The sequence below is a fragment of the Vidua chalybeata genome, chromosome 4 (genome assembly GCF_026979565.1).
Source record: "Vidua chalybeata isolate OUT-0048 chromosome 4, bVidCha1 merged haplotype, whole genome shotgun sequence".
In the NCBI taxonomy this organism is placed as follows: domain Eukaryota; kingdom Metazoa; phylum Chordata; class Aves; order Passeriformes; family Viduidae; genus Vidua; species Vidua chalybeata.
Genome location: NC_071533.1, coordinates 29,703,118 through 29,729,915, shown reverse-complemented (window position 1 = coordinate 29,729,915; position 26,798 = coordinate 29,703,118). Strand labels below are relative to the sequence as shown.

Below are 26,798 nucleotides of genomic sequence, written 5' to 3'. Positions count from 1 at the left end.
TTTTCCAACCAAGACAGCAAATGAAACCTCAAAAAACATCTAAGTGAAGCCAGGGCCAGCACCTGCCCCTGGTACCAGATTAGGAAAAGTATTGTAGCCTGCTCAGAAACTGATGGAAATTGGTTTAAGGAAAAAGAGTACCATGCTTTTAGTTCAATCCCTTGAAAGTAATGAACAGGCACATGTATTTGACAGAGACAGAATTACCAAAAACCTATGGAGATCGTGTAATAAAAAAACCTCATACCTGAAGGCACATTGCAGGCATACTTCTGCTAGTAAATGGAAATGAAGACCTCAAAGCTACAGTAAACATTTGTAAAGATCTGGTTTTATGCCAAGACTTTCGTGAATAAGCCTCATTGCTTCACAAATGAGAAAATTCCAATTTCATTCTAACCATAAGTTTTCAGTTTTCTTTTAACTCACCTGGCGGCATCATGAACACTCCTAATTTTTTCTGAAAAGTTGAGAAGAGCAGCATCTTTCTTTTGGGCTTCCTGAAACAAACAGAACAAAACCAAAACACACACAATCCATTAACATTCCACCACCATGCCAAAATCCCTAAGTCTGGCAGTTGTTGAGGGCACTTAAAGGTTTCTCTCCTGCACTGTTTTTCTTCCCATTCAATCCTAACACAACTGAGTGGAGGACATCCCTTAAAGAAAGGCAGGGATCAGAACTGCAGATTTTAAAACAACAGCTTCCATTCTGCAGTGTAAAATAATAGCTGCTTCTGCCAGTGAACACAAGCCAGATGTATTAATAAGGAATGTCAGGGAAAGAGCAATTTACTGATGCCATTGTTTGAGCAGATACAATGCTTCCTGCACAAACATCAATTTATACCCTATTAAATCTCTTAAGCCAGTTCGTACACAGATAACCAAAGTCAATAGATGCATTTAAATTCTCTCCCTTTTAAAATCAAAAAGTCTGAAAGTAAGGAAAAATAGCTTGAAAATGTCTGCAGCAGCTTTAAAAAACACACATCAGTCATCAAGAGAGGAAAAAAAAGCTATCAAGAAGGCTGCTCAAAAGATTCAATGGGAAGACTGAGAGAATTTTTATCAAAATAAGCCACTTGCACAGTGTAAGAATTTGGGACAATAAGAGAAAATCTACAGTGAAGAAGTTTGATGAAGGCATGTTTCTACATGATATAAAAAGTTAAGCTTTTCATGGGGTTCTGGATAGGATGACCAGATAGAGGTAATTTTTAGTGAATTTTGTGACAGGAGAAGAAAGGTGAAGATCAGATCAAAGCTGTGAGACAGTTGCTTTTTTGGGAAGCACATGGCCCCTTATATTGTGTATCAATTAATGGACCTATATTTGTAGAAGTTGCTTATACCAGCAAAATAGATTTTCTATACCAGAGCAACAAAATGCAGCAGACTCATCCCAGGTTTGTTTGCTTTCGTGTCTGCCAGCTTGAGCAGTGACGACAGTTTAAATCCAACAGCATTGCCAGCATAACCTCCCTAAAAAGAAACAATTTGCAAAAGAGCAAATGAGAAGCTGAGGCATGACATCAGAGCACTGCAGTACTAACAAGGAAGTACAGCCCACCAGGCATCTCCCTTTGGGATGTCACTTACCGCATTCATAATATTCCCAGCCTGAAGGACCAAGTGCAATATGGAATGCAGCTCCTCACAAGTCATTAACTCTGTAAGGAACAAGAAAAGTGCTGTCTAACAATTGTTTGTTTAGAAATATAGTCAGTTACCAAGCTCCTCTTCATCTCGAGCTTTTTTTTTTTCTATTTGACAAGAAACTACAATAAACTGAAGAGGTCGTGGGAAAGATAATTGTACTATATAATTCCAATTCACAAGCACAACTGACAAACCTCAAGTGTATGTTCAGACCTTAACTTAGCAAGTGTCGTATTTCCAAGGCAACCTCCAGCAGCTAAGGAAACATTTGGGGCCTCATCCTGCAATGTGTGAAGTGTCTCATGCAAGTCGTTAAGTATCCTCACCACCTACTAATTATTCCAGTATGAGGCAAGTGTTCTGGACCCTGCAGGATCCATTTACCATCTGCCAGGATTGGATTTTTGAACAACTACTCTTTTTTTAGGAGACTTGGCCATAAGGCCTGAAAAGATAACAGGCAATGTTTAAATTTTCCTTGCCTATCCCACTCCCACTATGAATCATCATTTTATTTCTGTATGATCATCAACTCAGAGCAGCATTTGTTTTACTTGTCACATCAAAGATGATTTAGCACAAAGCTATATTCAGTGTGACAAAGAGTCACATGGAATAAAACAGCCTTTAGAAGTTTTCCGATCACACAAGCCTGGTTTGTATGTATGTATGTTCAGGTCTTTGCAAAATGCACAGTACTGTTCTATCTGAATTCATACACCTTTTCACCCAGCCACATACGAACAAAAAACAACATATGTGCAAAAAACAGCATATGTGCACCAGAGGGATTGCCTTAGAAATAAGATGTGGAAATACAAAACTGTAAAGAGTTAATAAATGTGACACAGCAAACCAAGTAATTCCAAATTTGCAATTACCCATACGGCAAGAAAATCACTATGAGCTGGTTGTAATGTGAGGTACTATATGTTATCCTAATGAAGAAAATAGAAGGTGGAATCCTTTTGATTGTAGTGTAAATACTTCTAAAACTATCTCGGTTCTAAGTCCATGTTCTGTAATTTATCCTGCATTCAGCTGCTCAACACAATACAGTAAAGAATCATTTTGGAAGCCCATAGCCCTTGCACATTTGTATTTCAATACTGGCAACCTAAAAACAGAGAAATAATTAAATAACCTTTGATGTAACAAGCTAGGTCCAAGGTGAGGAAGCAAGGAGGAAGAGAGAGGAGAGAATAAATAAGAGAATAGCAAATTTCACAAGGCCAAGAGGAGAAGGCAACTTCTAAAGACTTCACATAGTGAGAGCCCACTCGGCGTCACTGTGACATACATCCATTTGCAGGCTAGATGGCTGTTTAGACCATCCTAACCCTTAGTGATTATCAGCATTAAAATTGAAGTAAATATTCTCTCCATTTAATTACAGGAAAGAAACCTAGGAGACAGCAATAGAAAAGGAGACATAATTCCTAAACAACTTCAGGCTATCAACAAACCCTGAAGTGAAAAGACCAAATGGAGAAGAGCATATGACAAAGTGGACTGAGCACAAGGAAAGCCCAGTCAGTGATTTGCATGACTGGCCTGATGCAGGAGCTGGAGACCAAAGTGTCTCCCCTCTGGAGGGAATTCATTCACCATTTACATATGTCTTGGGTGAAGGACATCAAGGACATTAAGGTGTGGCTACTTTTATACATAACATATTCCCTTACATATTGTCTGTTGCTCAAAACACAAAGAACAATGATGTAAAAGAGATCCTAATAAAAGGCCAAACTCAGCCCTAATCCTGGGTACTGCACACTTTCCTGAGTCAACGAGAAGTTCAATCCCCACTGGTGGGAAAATGCTTTTTTTCCATTTGCTTTCACTTGAAAGGACTACTCTAATCACCAGTGCTCATAATTGAATATTTTAATTAGTGCACCATTTTATACCACTAGAAACAGTCTAAGCAGTGATCTAGTTGCCTGTCAAAAAATTTCCAACATGAAATACGAATTTCATATTGAGGAACAGGACAAAGAGGCACTCAAGATACTGTAAAGGGTCAGCATTAATGTTTAACTGGAACCAGGAAATCAACTATTTCCCTGCAGAGTAGAAGACACCACATTACCCAACAAATAGCCATCTGCAGCAGTTCAAAACTCGAGAAATGTAAAGAGCAGAACAGGTATGTAGAGAAACATAGAGAAAAAAAACCAGAAAACCAAGGAACAGCAACAGTATTCTCCATAGTAAAGACTTTAACCTATCAATACTGCCATCTCAAAAGGAAGTGGCCTATAGAGAAATTTAGAAAATAGTCTTTTTTTCTATGGATCTCTGAAAGAATAAACAGAGAGGTGTAACAACCATATTCTATCAGAGTAGTGCAGCAGAGTGGTGCATTCCACCAGCAGTGCAGGAATGAGCAAACTGTACTCAAAAGATAACATCCTAATTTGGGCACAGACATTTTTGCTTCTGTGAGTTTAAGATATATTACTTATAGGCTTTGAACATGAATTTTTTGCTAGTGTACCCAAAGCCTCCAGATTTTTTGATTTTGGAAGCAAAGATCCACCAGGCACACCCTGATGGCATTTGTCAGAGGGGAGTTAGCCTCCTTTTAATAGCTAAGGTACCTGAAATTCAAGCTCTGGTCTTCGTAATGCAGACTAATTAACATGCTAACAAAAACAAGAGTATTAGGCATGTCCCAACATATTTAATTACCTTTTGTTGCCCGTCTTATAATTTTCATGTCATCCTGTAGAGAAGCACAGGAGGGTGAGAACTCCCTCTCCAGCACCATGGCTTCAATCCTAAGAGCATAGCTGGAGTACACAAATAGGTTTAGAACTGACAGCCAAAAAAGAACACTTATACACAGAAGAAACCAACTATCTCCTTACTTTGGCACCTGGATTAGTAAGTACATGAAGGAATCAGCTTGAGACAGTTTTGATACATCTCCATCAAAGGCTTTTAATTTCTTTACCTAGAAAAGAGAAAAAAAACATTAGCAAAGAATTTTATGAAAGATCAAGATTAACCTGACTTCAGAAGGTAACACCTTGCAAAGCAGTAAATTTAAATTAAGGCATTGGAAAGTCCACCCAGTGACTGAATGGTTTCACTGTCCCAAGATCCTGCAATTTGCACACACCCCAACCACAAAAAATTAAAAAATAGCATCACTTTTCTCCCAAAAAACTAGCTACACAGTCCAGCAAGCAGAAACCATGATGCCACAATTCTGATTGGCGATTTTGATTTCTTATCAATGATTGCTTTCATCACTATGTTTAGGATACTGATGATGATCTGGAAAATGACCCTCGACTCTTCAAGAACTGTGATGTACACTTGGGCAGAGTATAACTGTGTTCAGAATATCCAGCATAGGACTGCCTAGATCTTATTGGCACAATACAACTAAACTTTAAGTTACAGGGGTTTTTTCAAGATACTTGCTTCAACCAATTCCCCTAAAATGCTCTTAAGGGGTAAACTTCATGATCCTGAGTTTGTATTTTTTTCATTAAGATGAACTATTTTAACGATAAATGCAATCTTGCATTTTAAGTAATTTGTTGTCGGTACTCTCAGTACTCTGAGGACACCATTTACATGCAAAGGAAATACCACTGCATTAATTTTGTCGATCTTCCTTCCCAGCTCCACCAAAATCCATATATTTGCATGATCTGGAAGCCACTGATCCACCCACATACTCACTATTTGTTTATATAGAAGAACTGAAAAATACATGCACATATGTTTAAGCGTAACTGGAATTTCTTCCACATCTTCCAACACAGCAACTGTGTCCAAAAGCAGAGCTCACTCTCAGTTACACTATTTCTTTATTCGACCAACAAGTTCTCACCCAGCAGCAGTTGTATGTTTCCACTGATTTACACACAAGCTCATCATCCTTCCTGTGTGTAACATCACACTTTTACACAGATGGTCTTCAGTTTTAGAAAGCATATAAAGCTATTGGAGAGAAGGGCACTACAGCAGGGCCTCAGCAGTTACCCCACTGCCATAATTTAGCAACATATCCACAGGTTTTGTTAAAGAATCAGCCTACAAATGAAACACTTCAGTTACTTTTCTGCTTTGACAGCAAAAAAGTAGCTGATCTGTAGTGGAAGACAAATATGCTATGCTAAATCAGGGTTCTGAACTAATTGAAGAAAAGGATTCTTTGAACAGCTTTTTTTTTGCTTTATTCCCATTTTTTTTCCACACCAGAAAAAACAGAAACTTTGAGAACACATTAAGAAAGAGAAAAATACAAGTTAAACACAGAATGGAAAATAATTTATTTTCAAATTGAAAACCACATCAACAAACAAATGAACAGGGAAAAAACCTAACAAAACCTTATGACCAAGAAAGAGACCTCTAATCAGAGAGCAATTTTTATTCAGGCTATCTAGCTCCATTTCCTAACACGCCCCCCCCACCCCCTATTTAACTCAAGACACTCAGACTACAGCTCCCCTTCTAAAGATAAACAGCATACCAATTTTTTTTAGGCCTGAGAAAACTCCTAATTTACTGAGTAATTCAAGAAGTCTGCCAACAAAAAAAAAAAAACAGGAAAGACCAGACTTGACATTCCTGATAATTCTAAGGTGTTAAATGAGCAAGAAACAAACCCAAAATAAACACTTTTTCTACATCATTAAGTGGGGAGTGAGAGATAGTATACTATCTCAGTCTTTAAAGGTGTTCTTTAACCTAGCTTCCCAAAACTAGTGGACTGCAAAAAAACAAATCTGCAAATTCTCCTCATTTTAGTATCTTGCAAATATCAGAGTTTGCCTGAAAAGCATACAGGCATTCAGATATGGGAGAGAGGGAGGAAAGACAGAAAAGCAGCCCACCAAAAAAACCCACACCACCTCACCAAAGTCAGATAATGTAAGCCACAGTTTAATTATAGGAAGATGCAATTTGAAGATTTAAATGCACAAAAACTGAACAACAAGAGATCCTGAGACACTCACAGGACTTATTCATGCTGCCAGTACTATATTTAAATATACTTTGAACAGTAAGTAGAAATCAATGTTTTCTATGTGGAATTTTAGTTTCATATGCACTGGATGAAATCCTCTTTCTTCTATCCTACTAGGAAAAATGCCTGCAGTCATATGAGTGAGTACTAAATCCCAGAATTAATTCAGAGGAGGAACATTCCTAAACATGCACAACAGAAGACATTGACAAGGCTGCCTTCTGATGGGTAGGATGGGTTGTGAATGTCACCATGCAAAAAGCTTTGGGCAACAGTCAGCCCAGAAGAAAGTCTGTGTAATCAGACTTGAAACAAAGGTGTGCTCACCACCCAGTTCCACTTTTCCCAGCCTACATCAACCACCTTAACCCCCACTGCCTTCTCCTTAGATATCCCAAACTACCTTTGTAAGAAGCATCAAGGCAGCTGACCCAAGAAGCCCAAAACCCAAGGATGGTGGAGACCCATTCCACAAGCAGACAAAACAGGAACATCACAGAGTTATAAGGTCCTTTTCACCCCAGAATTCAGCAAACACAGCATGGTTCTCCATACATGTCTGAAGTTTTTCACATGGAAGACTAAATAATCTGTTAACTTGGCCTTAAAATAGTAAAGAGCCTGGGAAATATCTAAGGTAAAGATAGGACAGCAATTATTCTTTGTTCCCTTTTTATTAATAATGTCATAATTTAAAAATAATCCTCACCATGAAGGAAAAAAAAAGTTATTTGACTTTATCAACACTAGCAATAAACTAAAAGAACAACTTCTGAACCCCAAAGCTAAAAATTACTGGAACACATTTTGGATAAAGAAATGTCATGACACATTTCAAGGGAGACTATCCAAAATCCCATGGGACTGCCTCTACTCTCTGCTGCCATGTTGTCCAAGTATTCTGGAAGAAAACTGAGATTCTCTGATGGCTCCCAGAAGTGGGGGTCAAATTCAAATACCAACTGCAGCCAGGAGCTACAAAGAAACCATGGGGATTGACAACAATTGTTCGCTATTAATCATGTTAAGAGATATAGTAGATGGGTTCAGAACACAAGACAGCTAAAAATGTAACTTATTATAAAATCATAATGAATAAGCCTATCAGTTCTGGCCTTGGCCTCCTCTCTTGAAGCACAACAAAACTTTTCCACAAGAGTAGGCAGCCACGTACTGAGATATAGCAGATTAATGTGCATATGCAAGAGAGCATAATTACATTGTATGCTCAGTTCTGTATTACTCAAATTGGGTGCTGAGCTACTAATTTAATTTTTCATTATATTTGTGTAAGGAATATGCATTTGCACTGTCCATGCATGCCCATGCACACTCAATCTGATTTTAGATACACAAGGTTCTCACATATATAATTTGCTTAATTTTAAGAACAGTTATGAAACATAGGAAGCCTGATCTTTGATTTGTTTTGTGAACAATTGCAGTAGAGATGCCCATTGCAAGTATGCCATTATACCTGGCAGACAAGAAAGCTACTGTATTCAAGTTCTTGATAATTTTTAAGCTACCAGCAGCACTTCTAGTGGGATTTTATTTTATGGCATAACACAGGTATCCTGCAGGATCTTGTAGCTATGCAGGATCTTTGAAGAAGAGGAATAAACATTTTCTCGTGCAGTGAGGCACGATGGGGCACAAGCCAGGGCAGTGGCAAACCACTACCAGCAAATGATAAAAAGAAAGGGAGAAAAACCTGCCGGTAATCATAAAGAGCAAAAAAGGAAAAGGAGATTAAATAGTCAACCCTATAAAGCACTGGCTGAGGAAAGGAGAGGGCATTTAACTACAGACATGGTTTGAAAAGAGTAGAGCTGACACAAACAGTTCCAATAAAGCAGGTGACGGATGACCAGGGTTTGAAATCAGAGTACACGAGCAAAGGACAGGCTCAAGACATTATAATGGAAGTTAAGACATTGTGTTGATAACCTGGGAGTGCATGTGTGTGGGTGAGCTGATTACCAGTGTGATACGCTCTCTTCTGTATGTATTTAAAGTACAAATTCTGGCTATTCTAGCTCGTTAAACACTGGACTCTCAACTTTTGCCAGTCTGGGCCTGTTGAAGAGTGCAATAATATGCACATAAAAGCAGCTAAAAGCTTCTTCTCTGCTCTAGTCAGGATGCCAGTAAATAAAAGCTGTCAGCCATTTCAACAGGGTATCATTCAGAAACAACTAGGAATCTTCTCAGAAGTGATATAGCAGAGAAGACCACTGCTTCAGTCAAGGTTCCCTGTAAAAAAACCAAACTGAAAAAAGGGATGAAGCAGAGGAGATTCCAAATAGGTGTTTCTTTCTCCTTACAAAACTGCTAAGCACAGTATGGTACAAACAGCAGGACTTCTAAGAAGGCTTAAACAAAATCAGTGATCTTATCCTAGTTGTTAATGTATTGAGAATTTTTATAAATTTGCTTGGCCTTTTTTCTAACCACTGTATAGTGGCCAGGCCACACACCCACAGACAGCCCCGAACATTGAGTAGAGCCTTGCAGCAAGATCCATCATTGTTAGCTTCAAGTATTTGTCAAATTTTTCAAATTAAACATTTGAAAATACCCAAACATTTTAAGTTGTAGGAAAGACTTCACAGCAGTGCCAATATTTCAATAATAGTCTTATTCAGTTTGAGAAAAACATTCAGTAAGGAGCCTGTATTTGCCATTTACATGCAAAAATCTCCAACTTTGATAGCTGTTGGGATTTTTCATAGAAAAAAAGCTAGAAAATTAGTAGTACTGAACCTATTTCTGCATGCAAACAGAGTTGCCACAATACAACAGTGTAAATAGAATAATTTTAAAGACAACAGATGTTAAATGTATTTGTTGGCCCAAGGACCTAGCCTTCATTGTCAAAAAGCTGGAATACCATCAGGTGCTTGAGATACTATGAACTGAAATGATCTAAAATATGTCACAAAAGTCAAACAAGAAACGTGGAGCACATTCAGGTAATGTGACTGGCTATCACAACACTTCTAGATAAGATACAATTGGAGTACAAAGCTGGTGCTTATTCACACCAGGTAAACTGTAAACTTAAACTTTTTGGTAAAAAAGAAGAAACAAAATAGTCCAGAGTTGCCCTTTCTAGAGCTATGACGAGGAAAGGCACTCCCCTCCCTCCTTTCACTTTCACAGACTAAGGATTTATGTTAAAACAGAAAAGAAAAAGCAGAAGACATCTCAAAGCACAGTTACTGGTGCAGAGCCTACAGAAGGCACTTGGCCCTCATTCCAGCTTGCAAGAAACCTGTGCATACAGGCAAATGGGTCTGCAAATACCTGAGCTGCTGGGAGGAGCCTACAAACACCAACTGCAGAAGCCCACCCATGGTTGCACCAAGACATGTGCCCTGGTAACTGAATAGCTGCTAACCTTTCAGGACCTGAGTGCTTAAGTCTCTGCTCAGAGCAATTCTCAACTCTTAAACAACAAAGCAGGTCTTTAGGAGAACAGGAAGTATCGAACGGGCAATCCCAGGGAATCCTTGCTGAGAACGGGTGCAACATTGTGCAAGGACAGGCCAATGCTTTGACAGCTTGCCAAAGCCATCTCATGTGACATGACAAAAAGAAATTAGGAAGTATTAAACAGAAGAGGGAACAGCAGAAAAAAATAACACCACCTGGTATCTCTGGTGGTCCTGGATTATTTGTATGTGGGGTTGTAAGCTTCTGATGCCTTTCCCTTAGCAAATAGTGAATCACTATTCTAGGAGACAGATTCAGTCTAGAAGGCAGACAATAAACTAAGAAAAAGTAAGGGGATATAACAGAAGAACAGTGAACATACATTTAGAGAAAAAATGGTGAAAAAAAAAAAAAAAAGCTCTGAGGTTCCTAAAAAGAACAATTTTTTTAAACTGTCTAAACTAAAATTTTAGAAGCCACTGTAGTAAATGAATTACTGGACCCACTTATTCTTTGCTCACACCAAGCATGATGACATGAAGGCATGGAAACATTTTTTTCCATACCAGCAGAAGCATCAGGCTTTACATTCAGGATTTTTCTCCCTGTTTTGCCTGCCACCACCCACCCAGCTCTCAAGGGGAAAAATCAAAAAAAGTTCAACAATTATGAGAAGAGTAACAAAAAGAAAGGGAGTCTTTCCTGTTTCTGATGCACACAATTAATCAAATACATACAAACACTTGCACACTGGAAATCAGCCTCTTTCCAGCCTTCCCTTGGGAATAGCAACAAATCTCATGTCTGATGCCCCTCAATTTCTAATACTCTCCTGTATCATAGAATATCTTCTATTAATTTCTCAAGTGATTCCTTAAAAGCACTTCTTAAATTCTCTGGCCCCACTATCTTGAGGGACAGGCCTGTTGCCAAATCTGTTGTCAAATAAATAAACATACTTTTTCACTCTTAGCAGTACCTATTGGATAGCTAATGCATCTAGTTGAGCATTGCAGACAAAACTGATAAAATTCAACAACTTACATTACAATTCTAGTTGAATGACATTTTTATCACATAGACTACACTAGCTGAAAGATTTTCCACTTGTCATAAAATATCAACCAGATCTAAGCCAGAAACAGGAAAAGAAGAAAAAGTACTTTTATTTCAGTCTAATTTTCTGACTATGCGCAAAGTTAGCTAGGAGTCACTCTCTTTCAAGTTAGTATTCCACTGTTCTCCTCTGTCTGACTTTCAGAGGAAGGAAATAAATTCTGTTTATATAATGGAATATGCAGTACTAAAATGCAAACAAAGAGGGAAGAGGGAATGGTTTTGAGGTCCAACAACTACTGTCATCTATTTTCTTTGATTGATTACATTGTAACTTGTTGATATCCTCCCAACTCTAAGAGATATATTAATCAAGTATACTAACGTAACACAATTTTTACAAGATTCTCTGCAAAGGCAGCTCAGTTTAGAGTCATAAATTTGACAGCAAAAGACTGTAACATGTTCTACTGATGACTGGATCCAAGGTTTGCTGCTGCACAGAGGAAACAAAGTGCTTTGACAGTATGACCTTGAAGTGGTAAAGCATGTGAGCTGAGGTTGATCTATATGTGGACCTTAACTTAGCAATTTCCCAAGTTCCAGCCTCTCACTTTGATGTGAGGCACCCAAGCAATTCTAATGCTAATTTTGTCAGGTTTGTGGTTTACATTTCGCTCAAGTACATACAAATAGGTCAGTGCCAACAGTGAGCAGGCAAGGAACTGTACATCATTAAGCAGGGCTCCCAGGTCAGTTGATGAAGCTTCACCTCTTTAATCATGTGAATAGACTTGAAGTCTAGGACTAGGAGGGGAGAAGGCTGTGCTTGGATGTTGGTCATGTGGTGATCACAGGAACATTGAGAAGGTACTGCTGGTAATTCTGTGCCTTCTAACATGTCTCCTTTGAGCACTAAGCCATGTTAGCAAATTCCATGGGTGCTGAACACTGGAGCTGCCTTTCTGCCCTATTGAAACCCAGTGACCAGGCCAAGAAACAGACCCAGATAAAACCAAGCAGGCAGTGAACCAGAAGGCAAAAAGGCAGTAGCACAGGGCTACCAATATTCAATTCACAGGCACTGCAATGGGAAGGCAGGAAGCAGGTGCCAAAGAAGTTAAATTTCTTTGCTTAGAATTTACTTCAATTCTGAATTTTCTAACTCCCTATAGCAGTTATCTGCACACAGGAAGGCTCCAGGTCTTGCTGTTTATGGGACAAAAGGGACATCATAAAAACAAAAGATGTCTTATCAACTCCTTAAAAGCAGGTGAATTTACTTGATGTGAAGGGAATGACTACACTGCGACCTCAATACCACAAGTCAAATGAAGATTAAACATTTGCACTCAGTGGTTCCCTGTTCCCTCTTCCCTAGCCTCAGGAAGGCATTGAGATTCCTCTTTTACAGAGCTTCATGTTGGAATCCCAGTCAGCAGAACTCTACAAAAAATAAGTTCCACGTAAAACCATTATTTACCTCCTCTGCTTCTGGTAATAATTTAAGAAATTCATGTAGCAGTTCAGAACCATAGGGCTGACTTCTTCCATGATAAATATCTTCAATGATGGATTCGGCAGACCTTGAAAAAACAATTGAGCACACATATTTCTAACACTTGCAGGGCGAACAGTTACACAGATTGAAAAAAACATGCCTGGGCTACTCAGCAGAGTTATAAAGAGGTTGTGGATGCATCAGTGTCCACAGCAGCACCGCTCTGACACCATTTTCAGTGATGCCTTTACCGTAGGGCAACGTTATCAGTGAATACAGACCGCAATGAAACAGCTCGCTCTTGAAAATGTTGCTCCCATTGCCCCTTTCTAGTTGTTTATAAAGAGAGGAAGCCAGCGAAAGGCAGCTCACAGGCAGTGTTACATGAGGTAAAAGGGCTTCCCTGAACCATGCCTGAAAACTCACCTCGACTGATTAACATCAGCAAACTCTGTTTGATGGTAAGTCATAAACGCACTCAAAACGAATCATATTAGAAAACAAATTATGTCAAATTACTTTTGAGAAAACTGCATAAAACTGCAAACTTCACAAGGAACAGAGCACAATGTATGTATTTTATAAGAAGTACAAAGAATTCTTACTTTTTGAATTGTTTGAGAAATATCCCAATGTTCATACTTCGTTTTGCATCCAAAATGGAAACCTGAGAGAGAACACAAGAGAGATTAATCTAACAATACTTAAGAAAATAGCATATAATGCAGATATCATTTCTTGAATTGCTACAGATAACTGTTTGCACCAAGTCCCAGGCCAAATAAATATAGAGTCACTTCTTATCAACAAAACTCATATATTACAAAACTAGTTTTTACCAGGGAAATATGTAGCACACTCACATCACCTTTCTCCAAGTGAAGCAAAAAATTCCATAGCAACGTATAATGAAGGAAGGAATCAATATTTCTATTTCATTACAAAGTAAAAACATTCTTCTCGCTTATTTCATAACCTTGCATCTGCAAAATGTTGCTTATCAGGTAATACACTATATTGCATTTAAAGGCCCCAAGGTTAGTGAATACCCCACTTCGAAACCCATGTAAATTCAGGGGTTTTGTGACAAATGTGAGGGTGGGACTTCTAAGCAGAGGTCAGGTGCATTACTGATTTAAGTCATGCCAACTAACAGCACACTGACTCAGGCGAAGATAAGTAAGTCAATCTTGAATCAAACCCTGAAACACCTAATGATCAAATCTGCTTGCTTACCTAGAAGCAAACAGAAATCCATAATAAATAATAAGCTCTCCCAGCTTTGTATTTCAAAGTTGGTTTGCTCTATCATCTTACATGTACAATTCTGAAGATTAGGCAGATGGAAAGAAAAAACCCTACCCCACAATATTTTCCCTTAATTTTGTAAAAAACTTTAAAATTCAAGTGCCCCTTTTATACTAGTTTTTCTTCCTGTAACAGCATACGAGTTTAAACCTGAGAGGTTTGCCCTGTTTTAGCAAATTGTGTCCTTAAGGTTAAAATTTTACCACAGCTATTTTGGTGATAACAGCTACAAAAGTCATGAGATTTACAAGGACAAGAGAATTGTTTCACCTTAACAGTTTCACCTGACGGCTACAATAAAAGAGCTCAGTACACATAGATGTTCAAGACTACTGTTGGACTTGCATGTGTTTGTGGTTTTGACAACTGGAAAGGCATTTTGACCTTTGTGACAGTGCTCAGATTAGAAGTAGATATATAAATGCAACATTGGCATTATCATGAAATTGAATTAGCCTGCAGTCAGCTGGTGACAGTGAAAATATAGGGATGATTAATGGGCTATCCTCAACATACACCCAGGAGACAGCCTCTTCGTCTGCTGAAAATAGTGAGTCATATTGAAAAGTTTTCTGAAATTCTGGAATTTCCTCTCTTCTGAAAACAGTGAAGACTAGAAAACACAGGAAATATCAGCATATTAGTTTTAATTAGATGATTGGTAGCCCGAAGCCCTTCAGCTTTAACATATGCAGAGATAAGGGGACAGATTGTGGTTTATTCTCCTGTTATCTTAAGAGTTGAGAGGCCCGCAACAGATCATTAAGGAAAAGCCCCTTAACGCAGGACAGGTTCAACTATCTCTCCCCCTGCAGTATCTAATCTTTTTCAAATGTTTTACTGCAGGGACCTCTCACTGACCTCTCTAACTGTAGCTCCAGTCTCCAATTGCTCCGGTCACCCCTAATTCTCTGGTTTCTCCGTACTAGTTTAAGCCTATAAGCTTTACCATAATTTGGCTTTTGGTTTGTTTGGTTTTTTAAAGCATATTCAGAGTTAATCTTATGTATATTTTTAAAATCACAGTCAGTAACTGTTATAAGGAGACTGATCGTCAGATGAGTAAACCTTTGTTTTCCATGGCACAACTCAGATTTACAGTACAACTTCAAACAAATTACATAATTTTTTTTTTAATATCTTCCCTCGAAGAAAGACAACAATGGGGAACATATACAGCTGCATTTGTCTTATCAGCACAACAAAAAAATGTCACAGCTGTACCAGGATTTTACATACACTTCTTGCTCTGCATACGACTGTACTCTATTTTTTTCTCTGATTTCTTGTTTAACCACGCAATCAGAACAAATCTCATTTTTTTTGGTCACTCTTTGCTTAGTGTCTAATTCAAGCTTATCAAAAGTGTTTGGAACTGCTGTCATTACATAACTACCTTCAAGGAGTTTCCAGATGGGAGCACAAGGAGGAGAAAAGGAAAACCTGGCAGCTACTCCATAAATACAAGTTCGTATTCCTTGCACACAAATACAGTATCTTCCATCCCACATTCAGTTGCATATTAGATTCATAACTTCAGCCTGAACATCTGTTCACAATGTCTACTCTTCTTCACTGAGATTTCATTTGATTTCGTTCATGCAGAGCACTGTCTGCTGTTGCTTTTTACCCTTTGAACATTACCACAGCTTTTTCTAAATTCTGCTCAGTGTGCTCCTGTCTTCTGTTCACACACGCCATCAATGCTGCTGCCAGCACAGCATGTTTCAGGTCTCTGTTTGCCACCCAAAGAGGTTTTGAAGCACTGTCCACCAATACCTCTGGACTTCCTGACTCAAAAAGTTACACTGGACTGTAATTGAGAATTGGGAACAGGCATTCCTAGTCCCACTGGGATTCTCCATAGCAAAAAAAACCCTCTCATATGGTTTCTTATGATTTACTTTACATGAATTCAGGAGAACTTTCTCCATTCTCATCCTCTACTCTGAAACTGGAAATACTACAATTCTCTCAGATACTTTCCACCATCTCCACACCTGCACTTTACAAGCCCATGTAAAACATCAGAGGTCACTTGACATCACTTGCCACATCTACTTGATAAACAGTGCAATCTCTAAACCAAGGACAGCAATTCACTCATTAATCCACTTTTCATCACCAGAGTATTCAACCCAGCATACTTCCAAAATCTGCAGGAGGCACAGACCATATGGTAACAGGCCTCAGTTTGACAAATGTTAACCCACCACAGCAATACTCAGTTGTCAAGGTACTATGAGAAGGGGAAAATTAGCCTGAATACCATGGTGAAGTTGTCTTGATGGTATGAGGATATTTATTCCTGAACCCCAACACGAATTTGCAATCAGAAAGATTCAGAGGAGTGTTCTGGGAGACACAAAAAGACCCACATCAAAACTGACTTTGTAGTGACTGGAGAAATGCAACAGGAGTTTCTTGCCATTAAATCATCAGTGAGGAACACAACAAAGCAGATTTATAACAGGTCAGTAAAACAAAATATTGTAGGTTTTCTTTGCCTAAGAATAATGGGGTTTCACATGGTGGGACACAGTTTACAAATTACAGCAAGCATGGAACAGCCTGGCAGTCAGGTTTGATGCTGAAGGTTAGGAAGGATATAAATAACTTCCTGTTTCAGCTTCCACTTCACATTACAACATAGTAACCATCATCATTCCAGGCCTGCAGTCACGGTGCAGCAGAGTGAATTTAGCAGCTTACTAAAGGGCTGTCCCCACTCTGTGTCATCCTCCCATGTCACGTTCATAGCCTGCTCTTTCCCTTAGGCAGGCACTGGTACTCATCTCATCTGGTTCTTGCTGTTAGTTCTTCTCTAGATTAACAGGTTGAATCAGCTCTCAAGAAGGTGGAATAAGCATCAGAGCCAGCACAGGGAAAACAGAGAAGAAGAGGGGGCAAGAGGCATCCTGTTCCCTCCTTCCATGTTCCTTCTCTCTCCTCTTCTCACTGCCCCTTTGCACAGGTTCTGAAATTCACTGCATCCTTCCACAGAGTCATCGAACCTCACTTGAAGAGCAGAAACTGCTCCCGTAGAAAACAAATTAAGAACCCCACAGCACTCTGCTGAGCTGCTTATTTAAATATGTTTACAGAGGGTGTAATGTGTGTATTACATTATCCAATATCTGTCCAGAGCCAGTGGACAGGTGGGGTAAGGTGAGAGACAGGAGCAGAGGCACAGTTTGAAGGAGAAAGCAAGACCAGTTCCTCTGGCTGACAAGAAGCTGTTCTGCCCACTCCACTGCCAGGCTAACTATAGCCTGGGTGGGTGCCTGTTGTACCACACTGGGACACCACTGAAGGATGGGGAAAGTAAATTGGCGTGTAAACTTAACCTTGCACCCCTTATTTTTCACAGCCTCAAATTACATGGAACCATAGGGCAAATTAAGCCTCTAGTCAAGGAAACATGTTAATTAATCTCCTAAGGGTTTGGTGAGGGCTTGTTTACAAAAAGGAAAGCATTTGCTGTAGGAGTTTGACTCAAGCCTCAAAAGGGACTTCTGTTATAATGATTATGTTACACATAAATTCCCTGTATAAATCACTGTCAAGTGAGGAATTAAAAGGACTTGCAGTGTTGTAAGCACCTACATGCGTAGAACTTTTACCAAAACTGCTCATGATTTCATAATCAATAGTGATCTCTGGCAAAGGTATGAAACCCCAAATCTTCTCCAGTCTGTAAGGCAGTGCCCTCAACACTGGCTGAAGAGTAACTCTTCACCACTTCAACTGAAGCTATACCATTGCACCAAGAGGGAGGCCATAGGGACAACAGAGCACTCTCTGGCCCTGCCCTTCTGTACAGCACTTTGGACACATGCTGCTTTTTTCAGATTTGGATCTAAGTAAAAGTTGATTTATGCACTTGAAGTCGTCTTGAAAATTCATTGCTGATACACTACACCAACTAGGCTAATTCCACTATGTAAACATCTAAGAACATTTTTCTTTGTTAGACCATAAAGCACTCTCTAAAATCAACTGTGTTGTACACAAAAGGAACGGAGGTACTGAAACACAAAATGCCTTATCCACCTGCCCCTGCTGGTTTATGAAACGGCCACAAGCAGAACTAGAGCTCCCTCAGCCCCACACCAACACTCCCTCCACAAGGTCACACTGATTCCGCACACCTCAGCCTGCCCCCAGCTCCTGTCAGCCTCTGTAGGTTTTACCAGAGTGAGCTGAGGATAACCATCCACATTGAAACAACCGATGGCAGCCGACAATCGCTGGAGTCACAAACAAGGCCTGTGCTCCCATCTCCAGCCCCTTGCTGAAGCAGGCCTGCCATAGGGTGAAGCACGTGAGCTGCTGCCCAGCTGTACTTCCACACTTCCAATAACACACAGCTCCTCAGGATTATCTCCTCCCCTCCTTGCTAAGCAGATAGGACTGCAAAGTCTATTAACACATAAGAAATTGCTCACCACTGACACACTGCTGCAGCATGCTTGACAAAGCTTAGCGAGTGAGCGGAACATTTTGTTACTTAAGTGGCATCACTCAGAGGCAAGTCCTGCTGCCTCACCACCTGCCACGTGCAAAGTCACTACGGGAGCCCTGAACCAGGGTGCACAGGCATCAACTCCAGACAAACGCATGAAAACCATAACTTCCAGCAAGGCAGGGGTTTGTTTCCAAGGCATTGTATCTTGGAGAATCCCTGGTTTTGCAGGCCTCTGATTTTAATCTCTACCACTGCATGAGTTCTAGAGCACACTGGGGTTTTCTCTGACCTACCTATTGCACACTATGGGCCACATTCAGTTTATGAAACTTACTGTCATATTTACTAGAACTAGATCTTTATCACACAGTAGTCCTGGAAGGGGGAGCCTCTGAGGAAACAAAGGAGGCCAGAGCTCTGTACATCTGTATTCGGCACAGGAAGTGCACTCACTACACTCCTGATTCAAAGATGAACATAGCCTGAAAACAGCACACAGGTTAATGACTACCTCTGGTGATGGCCCCAATTACTACTTCCCGACATCAGGGTTTCAGAGCCTACAATACACACGTCTTCTTAAACCTTAAATTTCAATATGTACAACACACATACTATCAGTGCATTGGTTTCTCATCTTGTCCCTTCTGATCTTATTTTGACATCTCCTGAATCCTGGAAGATATCATCAACTTCATGTTCCTATTTTCTCACTAAAAATTGATACATTGTTACATCTCTTAACCCCATGCCCTCTGTATTTTGTTTACAAGCTAACATACACAAGCTAATACGTAGACACACACTAGTGATTAAATCTGCATTTCAGCCCTCCAATTACTTCAGAGAAAGATCACTTGAGACAATTCAATTCAGGCTTCACAGAGAGGCTGTCTATAAATGAGGGTTTAAGAACTAGAAAAGCTACTTATCACTTCCCTGGAAAGTGTCTGAACCTGAGAGTACTCGGTACAGAGTACTCTTCACCACCAGAACAGAAATCAGTGGCAATCTTGGGACCTTCTTGAAAGGTTATCTTCATGTCCAGAAAAAGCAGGGAAGATGAAGTTTTTCCCAGCAGGAAAGTCATGTTCATGAAAGTGGAAACTTTAAAATTATCAAATAACAAATATTCTTAATCACTATGTTATGTTCTATATCCTTGCTGCCATACTGGCACTTCCCTTCCTGATGTCTCTAGGATATTGTGGGCATATACAGCATTAACCCTTGCAAATAGGACTCTCTTCTCTCCTGCCTGGTACATGTTTGCATGTACAACATCTTGCCTGCATCACAGACACAGAGCAGGAGTTGGAGAGACAACACAATTTTGTTCCACACTGGAAACTCAAGGGCTATCCAACATGAGTAAATACAGATGCTTTCAGCTCCCTCTGCTTATTCATATTTATTTTAACAGGTGATCAAATCACAGCACTTAGCAAGTTAAAATAATAAAACACAGTTAGCTCTTTGAAAAATAAATATGTGCCACTAAGAACAAAGAGTTTATGCTTCCCATCATTCCCCTCTCCTTTGAATCAAGACAAATTTGCCATAAGGATGAAACATGACAGAGAAAGAGAAAAAGGCGAGGCAGAATTCACATCAACTCCTACAGTACTATGTAAAAAAGAGGTTTTACTTTAATTCTTACCTCCTCTTTAGTCTCTTTAAATGAAGATTTTAAAGATCGGTTTCGGGAGTCCTGGGGTTTGGCTTCCTCCTGCTGCCCAAAAAGTTCCTCAATTGTCTTTGTATCAATTTGATACTGTGGTCTTGCAGCAATTGTCCAGATATTGTTTTTACCACGGACTTGTTCTTCAGGGATAGTTTTCCAGAAAAAGCTTCGCATTCGTTTTTTTTTGCCGTGGCTGTCGTGCCCATTCACCAGCTGTGGAGGCAGAGGTATGCTGGGGCCAGGCAGCGGAGGAGGGGGTGGTGGTGGGGGCGGCATTCCCGGGGGGAGCGGAGGGGCTGGGGGAGCCCCTGTGAGGGGACATGGCGCAGGAGGTGATGATGGGGCAGGCTGAGAAAGTTGAGGCGCTGTCGTCGTATCCTCGCTCATCAATCCCGTTGCAACTGGAATAGCCCCATTTTCTTTATCATTGACCAAGGAGAGACAATTCATAACATGCATTTTACAGCCTCCCCCAAGGGGAGAGTGTTACTTCCTTGGATGGGTTTGAAGCATTGAACAGTCAGCGCGGCAGCCGCTGGGATCACGCTCTCTCAAGCCCTATCTGCCAGCAGCGGCAGCACAAGAGGGGACTGTACCATCTCCGCAACCTGCGACAAAGGACAATAGGGACACTCAGATCACACACATTGGACATTGTCCCTCGCACTGAAAAGACACCAAAACTGAGGTACAACAGCTATCAAGTTTTCAATCCAGAAGGGAAATTTAGTGACTCAAAAGCCTTTCACAGGGCAATTGTTTAACATTTATCCACACCAAGATTTCAAACAGCTTCAGGTACTTAGATTTCAAGAACATATATAAACACAAGAATACCTCTAAATCACCCACAGTAGGTATCCAAACTACCTATTAATCTCCATTCAGTGCAAATTTATAAAAGAATATATTTATCTCAAATTATTAAAACAAATATTATTCTACTGCTAATTTCAGGTATGCTTTTAAAGCTGACTGCACACAGTACTAACTATGGTACTGGATTAACTGCATCAAACAGAACCTGCTTGAATCCTCTAAACCCATGGTTCAAATCCAAACTGAGTTAAAATAGCTAAAAAATTGCTGATGATTTAACAGTCTAGCCTAGTGTACTACTTTTTTTGCCTTTGTATTTTTCACACAAATGTCAATAAGGGCAAAAATAGCATACAGTCCCTAAAGTCTCTGTGTTCGCTGAGCATGAACTTAAAAATATTACTGGTCTGGCTGCACCACCTCCCAAACTACACTCAGAGAAGAAAGACCACAGTTTGATCAAGCTGTCCTTTATCATTTACTTCAGCATCCAGGTTAACAGTGCCTCTTCAATAACAGAGGGAGAGAAAGGACAGAGAAACTGGTAGGAGGAACAGGACCCTACACATCCTAAGCATTGCACATATGCAAAGCTTTAAATAATTTGGGAAGTTTTAACCTCTGGATTATCTCATAAAACAACAGGAATCGCAATGGATTTTAGCATTTTTCTTATACTGTTACCTTCTAAATAAAAATACTGTTATTAGCAGCAAACCTTCAGGTAGGAGCATGACTTCCACAAACCACACACTTTTGAAAAGCTGAATCTATTGAAACAGATTTGATTCATAAGTCTCAGAGAAAAACTAAAGTGTTTCAATTACATTCCAATGAGGAATCTCATGATTTTATGGAAATTTGGAAGCTATCTCAAAAAAAATATTTGGGAATTTACAAAAAAAAAAAAATTAAAATTCAAAGATGGCACGCAATACAAACTTAGATAGGAGATAGACAGCCCCTGAGCAAAACTCAGTCTCAGGAAAACTCACCAGAAAAAGCTCAAGTAATGCACTGGCACAAGAACAACATCAAATCAGAAATTTGGCACTGACTTAGTGGTATGCCTCCTCAGCAGGGTTCACACGGAGCTAATAGCAACCCAGATCAATTTGACATTGTATAATAGTGATGAAAAAACTTCACTATTTTTGCCAGAGATCCATCACTAGACCATACATGAACAAACAGACCCAAGTCACAGAAACAAGCCTTAGGGCAAATTCTCTCCTGGTCTGCAAGGACTCAGCCACTCACAGCTTCATTGAAATCAATGGAAAACAACACAAAAGCATCCACCGTACCTTTTCTTCTCAAAACCTTGCTCAGGTAGCAATGAACTTCTCTCTCCTGCTTCAGATTTTCCAATCTCATACCTTACGTTATCTGGGCATTTACAAGAATAGAAAACATATATAAAAGCCTGTATGAGGTTTAAATCACAGGCATGATGGAAAATATTTTAATGGCATGGTAAAAAGAAGAGAAGCTACAAAGAAAGTACAGGACAGAGTGTTTCAAATTTAAGTCAGCATTAATACCCAGCTGCTATTACAGGGCTCTGCATGTTCATGCCTCTCCTCCCAAATTCATGATCATAGAAGCAGAGAGGCATAAAAAAGCAGGTGCAAGGTGGTGGAAGGAGATTAACCACTCAAAGCAATTAAGTGTTGCATTAATTTAAAGAAATACTCAAATAGGAAAAGCACTTTTCCTCCCTACTACTTATTTAAAAATGAAAAATGTATTAGCTAGTTTTCCACCATCATACAAAGCAGTATTCAACATTATTATTTTCTAACTTGGGTTCCCACACATTCACCAAAAAAAGACACAGACAGACTGACCGACCATGCCCTAGGCAACATTCAAGAACCTCATTTTGAGACTTTCAATAAATCTTTATGCTTTAGGAAAAACAGGATCAAATCCTAATGGAACAGAGTTGTAGGAGATGAATCATCAGAGTCACAGCACTAACACACAGGAGTGAAAAACGACTGATCTCAGACCTGACTGCTTCTGTGCTAGACATGGGACACTCCTAGTGAAAGGAGTGGAGAAGGCACGGGGAAGAAAACATCCCAACCTAGATGTAAAGATAGATAGAACAGGAAAAACTGTTTTCAATCCAACGAGCCCTGTACTGCTTTAGCTGAGGTAATAGCCAGAACCAGGAAAGGGGAGGAATCAGCATTTGGAAGGAAGGCACGAAAGGAAAGGCACAGCATAAAGGCTGGCATTCAGCTTTGTTTTCTGACAGATAAGCACGATCCAGGTGACAGAGGTCACCTGCTTGTAAGAGGATGGCAGTCTCGAGTTACCAGATACCAGGAGACTGGTCAAAATTCCCTTCTCATGCTGCCTCTCCGGAGGAGCGGCTCAAAGCTGTTCCCAGCGGAGGCTCCCACCACTACCGTGGGTGGGAGAGGAGAGAAGCTAGCAGCCAGGACAGGTTCTGGGGCTGCTTGCTGGTATCAGCAGGTGCCTCTGAGCAGGAAGAACAGCAAGAGGAGGTGGGGAACAACCAGCCGTTCCAACTGTGAGCTACAGATTACCAAGACACGCTGGGACTGAGATGTGTAATAGAAGCCAAGCAAAATTTTAACTCCTAAGGAGCCTCTTCACACTTTTCAAAGGATTAAAGGGGAAAAAAAAAGAACCAAAGAACAAACGTTTAAGACATTGCAATTATACCTCATTGTTGCATGTTTGTTATCCAAAACAGCTGGAGAAGCACCAAAGCTCTAAAATAATGTCTTTACTGCATGTTTTAATTGTGTCCATATTTGGCATAAAAGAAATATTTTATTTCTTTGTCTCATTCATTGTTTTAGCCAAGCTAATCTAACTTGGAAATGTAATTTAAAAGTTAGAGGGTGGGGACAACTTTCTCCCCAGGTAAGAGAAACACTCTAAAGTAATTTGTTTCTTGCAAAAAAGGCAGTTGCCACTGAGACGGACACAGATTGTACTTGCATACACAAATTAACAGGTGAGGTGCACGACACACTGAAGGGCATTTCATAATTCATGCTGCAAGACATGACTGACTCCCTTTAACTCACACCTTATGTTCTCCCCTGCCCACGTTTCTTTATCAGGCGCCCTCCAAGTTCTCATGAGAACAACGCCGAATCCAACTACAGCACTTGGGTGTCCCTGTCTCAACAAAAGCACTACAAAAGGCAAAGGGAGCAACCAGCTGCTGACTGCAGACAGAGAAGCTGCAAACGCCGACAACCATCCCCTAATCCTGCCAAAATCTGCGGGTTACAAAGAACACGCAGCAGCGACTTCGCACTTCCCCGCTCAATGCATCCCACAAAAGCTGGCACCGCGTCCCTGCCAGCCGGCCCGGGCCAGGCAGGGACCTCACGGCGCTTGGCCGAGGGGCTCGACTCCGGCTATTTTTTGTTCGGCTTCCCAGGTGCCGCGCTCGCCCCGCCGCAGGGAAAGGGTTCCCACGGGAGGAGCCCTCAGCCCCACCGCTGTGTTCTCCGCCCGGACCAGGTGCCAGGCTGAAGTGCCCTGTGGGGGCCCTGCCGCCGGGACCACCCAAAGGGCTGAGACAGATCCTTACTCCGTAATTCCCTTCCACCGACGCCGCAGGCCACGGGGCACCGCGGAGGGCGCCGGCGGCTCGGCTGCACCCGGGGTAACACCGCGCCCGCTGCCCTCCGCTTCCCGCCGGACCCCGGCGCCCGAGACGCGCCCTGGCCCGGTGGGAGTGCCCCGAACCCGCTGTCCCCCGCAGGACGTGGCGGAGGCAGCGCTCGCTCCGCCGGAGAAAGCCGGGGAGCCCGGGTCAGCGCCCGCCCCGCCGTGCGAGCGGAGCGGCGGCAGCGGCTCTCCCGCAGTGGCAGGGGCCGGCCGGGCCCGGGGTCCGGCGGGAAGGGGAGCCCGTCTCCCCGGGAGCTCTCCCTCCTCCTGCGCCTCGGGAAGGCGGCGAAGGTCCCACGCAGGAGGGCGGCGACCCCCCCGCACTGCCCGGCCGCGCCCCTCCTGCTGCGCGGAGCCCCCACCCGGCCCGGGGGTCCCCGTGTCCCCGCTCACCTCGGCGCCCGCGGGAGCACGCGGCGCAGCCCGGTCCGGTGCCGCCGCCGCCGCTTCCTCCCATCGCGCCCGGCCCGGCCGCGCCGCCGGAGCGCGGGGCGGGGCAGCGCAGGCGCGCCCGGGCGGGGCCGCGGCAGGTGACGGTGCTGGCGGCGGCCCCGGAGCGGCCCGGGCGCGGGGCCTCGATCCCCCCTGCCCGGCCCGTGCCACCGAAAAGCCCGTGCGGGAGGAGAGCGACCCGCGACCCAGCGCCGGTGCCGCCGCCGCGGCGAACAGAGATGCGCAGTGGCGCCTCCGGGGGCACTGGGTCTAAGCCAGCTCCGGGTGAGCTGCTCCATCGACACATCCAGCCATCGCTGCCCGCACGCTGTCACCGCACTCACAGCAACTATTTCTATAGGAACTGGACAGCGGTGCTACCGGCAGCGCGCTCGGCTGAAGGAACGGGCTCCTCTCCACGGCTGAAGCCTTTCGCCCTCTGCCCACGCTTCCCGAGCAAGCGCATCCCTCGGTCCATCCCGCACCCCTAGCCGCGGCGCTCCCCGCCGGCTCAGCCCTGCAAGCTCGGGGAAAGCAGGCAAGACGGGCCCCTTGTGACTCTAAAGCGGACTGTGTGAGAGAAGCGCAGACGAATTTAAGATGTGGTCACAGCCCTGGGTTACAGCGCTCCAGGCAGCAGCGCATGTGAGTTGTGGATGCCTGAAAGCCAAAGTACCATTCACTGATAAGACAGCAAACAAATACAAATGGTTCTAAAATATTTCATCAAGAGATTGAATCCTATGTCTAAAATAAAAACATTTTCCCAGGAAGAGTAAAGGTGAAGAACATCACTCAAAGTCAATTAATAGTCAGCCCACACACCTGAACACTACTTTTTACAGAAGGCAAATTCCAAAGGTGGAAACAGAAACTCTTCCTTTCCTGAGAAAGGAGGGAGGGAGAAAGAAGAAACCTCGCTTCCAGTCCCGCTTAATAAGCCACCAGAGCTTCTGAGCTGAGCACAGGAGAGAGAAAACATCACCTTGACACAACCAGGGGTGGGAAGGCAAGAGCAGCAGGACAAAATCATGTCTTACCTGAGTGTGTAGCACCTCACCTGTGCTATTTACTCTGCTCAGGTGTTGGGAGGCAGGAACCAGAGGAAGAGTGGGAGACCAGGTGGCCTCCTCTGGCCCAGGCCCATGGTTGCGGAGGTTACACCATTCCTGCTCACAGTTCTGCAGCCAGAGATGCGACCTACTGGTCTGGCAAGACAGCCTGCTGTAGTCACCTCTATTTAAAATGCAGTATTAGAACAAAAGGAAAATTTAAGGAATGTAATGCCAGAACCCAGTCATTTAAGCTGAAAATTCACTGAATGAAGAGTTCAACTGCAGTAAAAGGCAATTCCCATCACAGCACACATGTCTGCTTGCCAGGGTTAGCAGTAGCTGGAGAGGACACGCTCAGCTTTGAGCCAGTGTGAACATTCCTCGAGAGTGTCAGGTCAGCCCTGAGGTCATCGGTGAGGAAGCGCTTTGCTGCTTGGACTGTAACTGCTTGTGCTGGAGCCAAAGGGACTTGTTTTCATTGCTGCCAGTCACGAGCACAAATGTTCTCTGGAAAAGACGGAAAGAGCAAGCCAAACAAGAGACTTGCATAATGGCATTGTATTTAAAAAGTCAGAACCCAAACAGGACAGCAGAGGACTTGGGAGCCAGTCCGGATGTGAAGTTAAACTCTTCACTTTTCCTCACCCTGTGGGTTTGTTCTCCCTGAACTTTTCCAAAATATGTTAGCAAATTAATTTTAAATTTTTAGCTCAT

General features: G+C 42.0%; 1 protein-coding gene across 1 annotated transcript in view; it reads right to left on the bottom strand.

Annotated features, from left to right (window-relative positions):
• FHDC1 (FH2 domain containing 1) overlaps window positions 1-20,705 on the bottom strand; it is a 32,210-nt gene extending 11,505 nt beyond the window's left edge. Inside the window, exons 1-8 of the mRNA XM_053941553.1 lie at window positions 20,089-20,705; window positions 13,258-13,319; window positions 12,635-12,737; window positions 4,538-4,623; window positions 4,359-4,459; window positions 1,605-1,675; window positions 1,380-1,487; window positions 430-500 (exon numbers count right to left, since the gene is read on the bottom strand). Coding sequence (XP_053797528.1) covers window positions 430-500; window positions 1,380-1,487; window positions 1,605-1,675; window positions 4,359-4,459; window positions 4,538-4,623; window positions 12,635-12,737; window positions 13,258-13,319; window positions 20,089-20,571 — 1,085 coding nt within the window. The 5' untranslated portion in view covers window positions 20,572-20,705. The remainder of the gene's footprint in view (window positions 1-429; window positions 501-1,379; window positions 1,488-1,604; window positions 1,676-4,358; window positions 4,460-4,537; window positions 4,624-12,634; window positions 12,738-13,257; window positions 13,320-20,088) is intronic.
• Window positions 20,706-26,798: the final 6,093 nt, after the last annotated feature.